The sequence below is a fragment of the Octopus bimaculoides genome, chromosome 7 (genome assembly GCF_046866305.1).
Source record: "Octopus bimaculoides isolate indiv1 chromosome 7, ASM4686630v1, whole genome shotgun sequence".
Taxonomy (NCBI): Eukaryota; Metazoa; Mollusca; class Cephalopoda; order Octopoda; family Octopodidae; genus Octopus; species Octopus bimaculoides.
Genome location: NC_142934.1, coordinates 12495987 through 12505986, shown reverse-complemented (window position 1 = coordinate 12505986; position 10000 = coordinate 12495987). Strand labels below are relative to the sequence as shown.

Below are 10000 nucleotides of genomic sequence, written 5' to 3'. Positions count from 1 at the left end.
TGATATATATATATATATATATATATATATGCATGTATATATGTTATGTATTGTACATGCATACACATGTGTATATGATTACGTGCATGAAAGATGATATTTCCGTTTAACATAGTCTGAGTGCAAAAAGATTGTCATGTTTACATTCCAAGTGAACATTACAACTCTTAGTTCAGCACTTTTGAAGCAATGGAGTTTAAATTCCTGTACGAGTTAAACAGGAAACGTTTGGTTATAGGAAGTGCATCCCATTGTAAGAATACTTTGTCAAACAGGAGTAACCTTCCAGAGTGCGTCACTGTGTCACTCTCTCTCTCTCTGTCTCCCATACACTCTCTGTGTCTCTTTCACACACATACTCTCTCTCACACATTCTCCCTCTCTCTCTCTTTCTTTCACTCTCTTTCTTTCACTCTCTTTCTCTCTGTATATGCGTATATAAACACACACACACACACAGACACATATATATGTATAGTATACGTATACCAATATATATTTATATATAAATATATGCATATATATATATATTTGTTTTGCAAGATTTTTGATGTGAAAACGTGTGTTGAAACAGATGTTGTTGTACTTGGGGATGGTCATATTGCCAGTTTAGCCAATAAAAACACACGCACTGTATATTTGGTGTTAATTTGCTTCAGACAAAATACAAAATGGCTGATAGTTAGCAAGGTGAGACACACATAAGAAAGAAGGAAACAAAGGACCACTGATGAGGTCACAGAAGTGTGACGAAAGAACTCTGGCCGAAATAAGATGAAGATTAATGTAATATAAAGCTGAAGCAAATTAACACCAAATATACAGTGCATGTGTTTTTATTGGCTATTGGCTAAACTGGCAATATGACCATCCCCAAGTACAACAACATATATATATATATATATATATATATATATATATATATATATATATATATACATATATATGTATATATACACATACACACACATATATAGGTGTGGGTATGTGTCATCAACGTACTGTCTCCCTATGTGATATCACATCAGAAGCACAGTATACAATGCCATTCAGAAAACAGATTGTCCTGGAATAAATGCAGGGAATTCTCCTGCTTTTGAATACATATGCAAACATCAGCACGAGGAATACTGGTCGAACATTTTCATCAAGACATCTGTCAGGTGTAAGAAGGTGTAAGACTGGATCCTCATGTTTGAGACAGACAAGAAAATGCATGTTCCAACATAAAGGTCAGCTGTCCTGCTGATGTGAACATCTCTTTGCAAATCAAAGGGAAAAAGAATTACTATGGATAACTGCTTCAAAATCTCCAGCTTCTATATCCAGATTATAAATTCACATTTATACCAATAATAATTGGTGCACGTGGTTTTGTGAGTAAATCCCTAAATGACAGTTTGAAATAACCTGGGGTTTCCAGAAAAAGAAATCAACCAACTAACTCACACATTACAAATACAATTTGTAAGTGGAACAATAAAAATATGCAAGATTTTTCTCAAGTTTAAAATGTCACATTGTTTTTGTTATCTGCATCCAATGATGGAGCTATATATCTTTGTTAGAAACCAGCTCCTTCCTCAGAGGAAGAATTTAGATAATTAAATACAGAAGAGACATACATATCGTCATTCTTTCTTTTCTTCATCATTTTCATTTCCATCTTTCATGCTTGCATGGGTCAGCTGGAATTTGTTGGGGCAGATTTTCTATGCCCAGTTGCCCTTTCTGTTGCCAACCCTTACTTGATGCTCTTTCTGTTGCCAACCCTTACTTGTTTCAAAGTAAGGTGTTATTTCTCCATGACCAGACATGTTTTTACAAAAGATTGTGTTGTGAGTATCATTTGCATGACAGTAACACACACACATACATGCATGCATACACACACATTTACATATATTTACACATATTTATTGATGGATTTCTTGCAGTCTACCACTTCCACTCTCAAGGCTTTGATCAGCCTGGGGCTGTAGTAGAATGCACTTGCCCAGGGTGTTATGCAGTGGGACAGGACACAAAACCATTTGGTTGGAAAGCAAACTTCTTACCACACAGTCCTACCTATACTGATATCTATCTATCTGTTTGTCTGTCTATCTGTCTGTCTGTCTATCTATCTATCTATCTATCTATCTATCTATCTATCTATCTATCTATCTTTCTATCTATCTGTCTGTCTTCTCTCTTTCCTCCTCCCTATACACACACACACACTCTTATGTATTTCTGTATGCATGAGTATACATGTATATATAGACAGATGGATACTTACACATATAATTGTATGTTCATAGGTATTTGTGTGTATTGTGTGTGTGTGTGTGTGTGTGTGTGTGTGTGTGTGTGTGTGTGTGTGTGTGTCTGTGCATGCAAGGACATATTATTAATCTAGTTATAATTTTAATGAATTCCTATCTAAATCACATGACTTCATTTATTTTCTCTACTTTTTTTTATTTTATCCTATAACACAGTATATCCCAATGGCGCTAACTGGAATCGAATACCTTGTCATAGCCTTATATTTCTGTCTATTTGGTCCCACATCATCTCAGGAAAGTATTTGTTCAACCATGCAGTTCCGTCGTTTGGGATCTCAGCTTCAAAATGAACACCAATGTATGATATTAGAGAAACTACAAGCTGATGTAATTGATGGTCATTCAAGAAATGAAAAGAACTTTGCTCTTCTCATTCAGTAAGTCGAATTTAATTACTAATTATTGTCGTTGTCATCATCATCTTCACAATCATCATCATCGTCATCATTTGCACCATCACCATCACCATCATTCGATGTCCGTCTTCCATGTTGGCATGGGTTGGATGGCTTGATATGAGCTGGCACAAAGCTCTACTCTTTACTCTTTACTTGTTTCAGTCATTTGACTGCGGCCATGCTGGAGCACCGCCTTTAGTCGAGCAAATCGACCCCAGGACTTATTCTTTGGAAGCCTAGTACTTATTCTATCGGTCTCTTTTTGCCGAACCGCTAAGTTATCGGGGACGTAAACAAACCAGCATCGGTTGTCAAGCGATGTTGGGGGGACAAACACAGACACACACACACACATACATATATATACATACATATATACGACAGGCTTCTTTCAGTTTCCGTCTACCAAATCCACTCACAAGGCTTTGGTCGGCCAGAGGCTATAGTAGAAGACACTTGCCCAAGGTGCCATGCAGTAGGACTGAACCCGGAACCATGTGGTTGGTAAGCATGCTACTTACCACACAGCCACTCTTCCGCCTATGGGAAGTTTTTATTTAGATCATTTTAAAATATGTTGTGTGTGCTACAGAATCAAGGAACGATCTCAGGTTGTTTGGTATCAAAAGGGTTAAATGATATAAAAACACTAAAAATGATGAGTAGTCAGTGATTTAAGAGGAGGGGAAGGCCTTGACACAGGAGACACAAATCTCAAAAACAGTTTCCATTTTTATGTCTTCTAACTAGATCTGGCAAGTTCCAGAATATCAGATGATCTCCCTGTTGACAATTATATAGCTGTAATTGAAAAAATTCTCTTCAATGTTAAATAAATATATTTGAAGAGTTGAACAATTTCTATGCATGTAGGAGAGTATTGTAGTTCACTTGAAGCATTGTGTATTGTTTGTAAAGAATAAAAAGTTTTGAATGGTACAACAATGCACTATAATACAAAAAAAATGGACTATATGCCTGTTGTAATTTAATTATCCATAGTCCGATGATATTTTGAAATACAATTCCTTCTTCAGATATTCTTCAGATATTCTAAGAATATGTGAAGAAGGAATTGTATTCCAAAATATCATCGGACTATGGATAACTAAATTACAACAGGTATATAGTCCATTTTTTGTATTATAGAGCATTGTTGTACCATTCAAAACTTTTTATTCTATGCATGTAGTTCCTTATGTAATCGTTTTCTGTTTGCTTTTTATTATCACACATATTTTAGGTGAGTGTACATGGCTTAGTGGTTAATGTGTTACACTCACGATCATGAGATTGTGGTTTCAATTCCTAGACCAGTTGGTGCATTAGGTTCTTGAGCAAGACATGTCATCACACATTGCTTTATGATCACTTTAACACCTGAGATATCGTACACCATGCACCTATTCAGGTAATACCGATTTGATGGAGTGAGTAAGCTTATGTAAAACACAAATATTTCTTCACTATAAACAAAACATTTCTGCAGGTTATCCAGCAAGAAATTGCAGAACCATCTTTCTCGGACTTCAAGAGACTATCGTTATTATATTACGTTTTATATATTTTCAGTTTGGCATAAACATATAGTTAACATGTTTTACTATATATAAACACATATATAACATGTTTTACTACATATTGTCCATTATCTGTAATTTAACATTTATTTCATTTTTTTTTTTCAGAAATATGAACATTCTTGAAGCCCGTATAAATAAGTACAATTTTTATAACCGGAGAGGAACTTCGAAAGTAACATACGCTAAGGACTTTCCAGCTTTGAAAGGAATTCCCATGGCCAGAGGTAAAATTTTACACATGTGAGAGTGTCATACACACACATACATACATACATGCGTACACACATACATACATACATGCATACATACATACATACATACATACACACACATACATACATACATACATGCATACATACATACATACATATATATATATATATATATATATATATATATATATATATATATATATATATATATATATATATATATATATATGTATGTATGTATGTATGCATGTATGTATGTATGTATGTGTGTGTATGTATGTATGTATGTATGTATGTATGCATGTATGTATGTATGTGTGTACGCATGTATGTATGTATATATATATATATATATATATATATATATATATATATATATGTATATATATATATATATGTATATATATATATATATATATATATATATATATGTATGCATTTAGACAGGAAGTAGTAGGAAAGAGACAGTTGGTGAGAGAGGGAGAACACAAGAGGAAAGTAAAGAACACAAGAAGCAAGCAACAACGGAGATATATGAATAGACACATACATGTATATATATGAATAGACACATATATGTATATATATATATATATATATATATGAATAGACACATATATGTATATATATATATATATATATATATATATATATATATATATATGTATGCATATATAAACATAAATGTTTGCTTTTATGCACCATATGTCTGTATGAGAGGTCCTCTCAAGATAAATGATGCAGCATCCTGCACCCAGACAATATATCTACATTAAGTTGGATGTAAAACTTGCCTTTTGACATTAATTCTGCTTCTGTCACAAATAATAATAATAATATGTGTATGTATGTATCATCATTATCATGATTCAACATCTGCATTTTTTTTTTCTATAAGAAGGTCCCATAGAAGATGAAAATCCACTTGGTGTATGGGACTATGAAGGAGGAGAAATTAGGATGAAAGGAATGAATTTACTTTAGACTTGAAAGAGTTCAGGTTGCAAGAACGAGGGAAACTATGAGAAGGAAAAAAGTTCCAAAGTCTGGCAGTTTGAAGGAAAAACCTATAACTATAGAACGACTTCTTTATTTAAGGGAGCACAACAGCATTTGAATGAAGATACTGTGATTTTGAGTCAGGCATGAGATTGAACAATTCAACAGGCTCCAGTTAGCCTGAGGGCTGTATTAGGCTCCAGTGTCTGCTTGGCAAGATTTCTATGGCTAATGCACTCCCCTATGTTAACTGTTTTACAGAGTGTATGTATTGGGTGCTCTATGCAGGGCACCAACACTAGTGAAGTTACCAAGAAACCCACAGGCCAAGACCCCTTGACAGAGAAGGATTGCAGTATTGAGGGATGTGGCTTTGTACCAGGTGCTGTAAGGCTAGAATGTGTAAGTGGAACAGAAACAGGCATCTTGCTGTAGAGGAAATACATGGATATCCCAGCAGGAGAGGGTAGAAGAATGGTGGAGACGAGGTGTCAGGATATGCCCTCAAGGGACAAGAAAGTGGATCGAGAGAATAGGGACAGAACTGAGGAAGGTTGAGTGGGTAGTTAGGTTTGCAAGAGTGTGAAAGGAGACTGCTAGCTGGTTGAAATGAAGACAGAGGTAAAAGTATGTATCTATGTATGCATGTGTGTGTATGCAAACGTGCACGTGCACACACATACACACACACACACACATACGCACACACACATGCACACGCATACACTGATATTTCTGAGTCACTTCTTACTCAGTTATAACTTTCTTTGTCCCTAATCCCTTTTCTTGATTAATTCCTGCTTTATTCAGAGGGATCTCAGACCCCATTATTTCTTTTTTTTTTTTTTCTGTTCATGTATTATTCTTGCCTCATATTACTTCTTTCTGAAAAATTTCACGAATATTCGTTGAGAAACGGTGAAGTTGTGTCAAGACAAACGAAGAATTATTGATGCATCTATATATAAAAAATTTAAACAAGCACACACCATCATACACACTACACACACACACACACACACACACACACACACACAGGTACACACACACACACACACACATGCAGACACATCCATAGCTACAATACTAAAATGTCACTAAATATACAAATGACATACTAATATACTTGTGAACTATTGATATTTAATGTGACATATAAACATACATCAATATACATGTATGTGTCTATTCATATATCTCCGTTGTTGCTTGCTTCTTGTGTTCTTTACTTTCCTCTTGTGTTCTCCCTCTCTCACCAACTGTCTCTTTCCTACTACTTCCTGTCTAAATGTTGTTTTCCTCATTTGTTACATCTAGTTTCTCAAGCACAGACGATATAAAACTCTGCCGTCTTTCTTTTTATTCCCTTCAGTCAGCTTTAATATGAAGAAAGACTCTTTACACAGCAACTTCCACTTTACACAGCAACTTCCCTGTATCTTTCTTTCACTATTCCAAACAATACAAGTTTTGTGGATGTTGACCAGAAGTCTCTGGATTCTGTTTTAACAAAACACACATATACATTTAGATATAACACGCACACAGACACACACACAGGCACACACGTAAACAAGTCCGCCTACATATGTTATATAAAAATATAATAATAATATACTGCACATACACACATAGGCAAAAATACATTAATGCATAAATATATACATGCTCAAAATATCTGGCAGTGTTGGCTATAGCCTAGTCACCCGTATTACGAACCAGGTGATACACGAAGGAGTCATACCCTATGACTGGTGTAGCAGCATCATAGTCAACTGCTACAAAGGTAAAGGGGACGCTTTAGATACAAATAATTACAGAGGCATCAAGCTGTTAGATCAGGTTATGAAAGTTACAGAGAGGGTCATAGCCCAACTAATTAGGGAGCAAATCAATTTAGATGAGATGCAGTTTGGGTTCGTGCCAGGTAAAAGCACTACTGATGCCTTATTTCTAGTGAGACAGTTGCAAGAGAAATACCTAGCCAAGGATAAACCTCTGTACCTGGCTTTCGTTGACATGGAGAAAGCCTTTGACAGGGTCCCCCGATCCCTTATCTGGTGGTCAATGAGGAAACTTGGGATAGAAGAATGGCTAGTGAGAGCTGTGCGAGCCATGTACAGAGATGCGGCCAGTAAGGTGAGGGTTGGAAATGAGTACAGCAATGAATTCCGGGTAGAGGTAGGGGTCCACCAAGGTTCCGTCCTCAGCCCCCTATTATTTACCATAGTCCTCCAGGCAATCACAGAGGAGTTCAAGACAGGTTGCCCCTGGGAGCTCCTCTATGCTGATGACCTTGCCCTAATTGCGGAGTCACTATCAGAACTAGAGGAGAAGTTTCAGGTGTGGAAGCAAGGTCTAGAATTGAAGGGCCTTAGAGTCAACCTAGCTAAAACCAAAATCCTAATAAGTAGGAAGGTAGATAAAACACAAACCCCTTCAGGTAGATGGCCCTGCTCAGTATGTAGAAAAGGAGTAGGTAGTAACTCTATAAGATGTACCCGGTGCAAGCTATGGACACATAAGAGGTGCAGCAACATCAAAGGCAGGTTAACTAGCAAGTTAGTTTTTGTTTGTGGCAGATGTTCAGGTGCAATAAAGACTGCAAACAAACAGGAAACAACTTCTATCTCATTCCAGGGTGAAAAACTAGAGGTAGTCGATAGCTTCCGCTATCTGGGCGACCAAGTTAGTAGTGGGGGTGGGTGCGCTGAAAGTGTAGCTGCTAGAATAAGAATAGCCTGGGCAAAGTTTAGAGAGCTCTTACCCCTGCTGGCGACAAAGGGACTCTCACTCAGAGTAAAAGGCAGACTGTATGACGCATGCGTACGAACAACCATGCTACATGGCAGTGAAACATGGGCTGTAACTGCTGAGGACATACGTAAGCTCGCAAGGAATGAAGCCAGTATGCTCCGTTGGATGTGTAATGTCAATGTGAATACCCGTCAGAGTGTAAGTATCTTGAGAGAAAAGCTGAACATTAGAAGCATCAGTTGTGGCGTGCAAGAGAGACGATTGCGCTGGTATGGACATGTGGTGAGAATGGAGGAGGATAGCTGCGTGAAAAAGTGCCACACCCTAACAGTTGAGGGAACCCGTGGAAGAGGTAGGCCCAGGAAGACCTGGGCTGAGGTGGTGAGGCAAGACCTTCGTACATTGGGCCTCACCGAGGCGATGACTACGGACCGAGACCTTTGGAAATGGGCTGTGCGTGAGAAGACCCGGCAAGCCAAGTAAGATCGTTGCCAGTGCCCCTGGACTGGTTCTTGTGCGGGTGGCACATGAGATGCACCATTTTGAGCGTGGCCGTTGCCAGTACCGCCTGACTGGCTCCTGTAGGATTTTCGAGCGAGATCGTTGCCAGTGCCCCTGGACTGGCTTGTGCGGGTGGCACATAAAAGACACCATTTCGAGCGTGGCCGTTTTCGTGCGGGTGACACGTAAAAGCACCCACTACACTCTCTGAGTGGTTGGCGTTAGGAAGGGCATCCAGCTGTAGAAACTCTGCCAAATCAGACTGGAGCCTGGTGTTGCCATCCGGTTTCACCAGTCCTCAGTCAAATCGTCCAACCCATGCTAGCATGGAAAGCGGACGTTAAACGATGATGATGATGTGTGCATACTACATGAATATATTATTTTCATAAAACATGAACATATATGATTCGTTATATCTGTATGAATTGGCATGCAAACATAGAACAGCTAAATTTTATGCATATAAGTTTATACAAAGATATACATAGTAATATTCATTTCATGAATCAATAGCTGCGTTTCACAAAATTAAATTGTATTGATGTACAGACACATTTGGTAAAAATAAAAAAAGAAATACAGTGATAAGTTTATAATTTCGAATAGAAATATAAAGATACATAAATAGCATTATTCACAAATATTACTAAAAAAAGAGTGATAGGATGTTGATGACAAAAGCAACAGCAAATCAGTGTATCTATTCAACTGATTTATAGTTTATATATTCTAGTTCGGGAATGTTTTAATGATTTTAAGATTCCATGGTATAATGAGCCAACTATTTTTATTCAAAAAAGGAACCTTAGTGAAATGAATTTTCTGTACTTGTACAATGGCTCCTTTTTATACCAAAAGAAGTGCTATTTTCCATCAGTCTTTAAATAAATATTAATAAGGTGATTGAATTTCTTATTTTAGGATTCCAGAAAATATGAGTATGGAATGAAATATTGTTTTAAAACTATTAGTAGTAAACCCAATAAAACTTTTAGTATTTGGTATAGCAGCTATACATTTGTATACTGATTTTGACTAAACAGAATCTAAAGCCCATCCCCTTTTAGGACTAATATAATTACAATTAATCATAATTACAATACGATTCTTCCTAGAATTCTTCCTAATGAAGTTATATTATGGACTAAATTAGATGTGATGGAATAAGATAATTTTATGGCATTTTTCATAAAAATCCAGTAGAATATCTGGTAGAG

At 36.7% G+C, this 10000-nt stretch overlaps 2 protein-coding genes across 8 annotated transcripts in view; one reads left to right on the top strand and one right to left on the bottom strand.

Moving 5' to 3' along the window:
* Positions 1–10000, bottom strand: part of LOC106869747 (soluble guanylate cyclase 88E) — a 143780-nt gene that overhangs the window by 23234 nt on the left and 110546 nt on the right. The window lies entirely within an intron of this gene.
* Positions 1–10000, top strand: part of LOC106869749 (microfibril-associated glycoprotein 4) — a 15903-nt gene that overhangs the window by 3115 nt on the left and 2788 nt on the right. The window contains exons 2-3 of the mRNA XM_014915612.3: positions 2484–2707; positions 4417–4535. Coding sequence (XP_014771098.1) covers positions 2493–2707; positions 4417–4535 — 334 coding nt within the window. The 5' untranslated portion in view covers positions 2484–2492. The remainder of the gene's footprint in view (positions 1–2483; positions 2708–4416; positions 4536–10000) is intronic.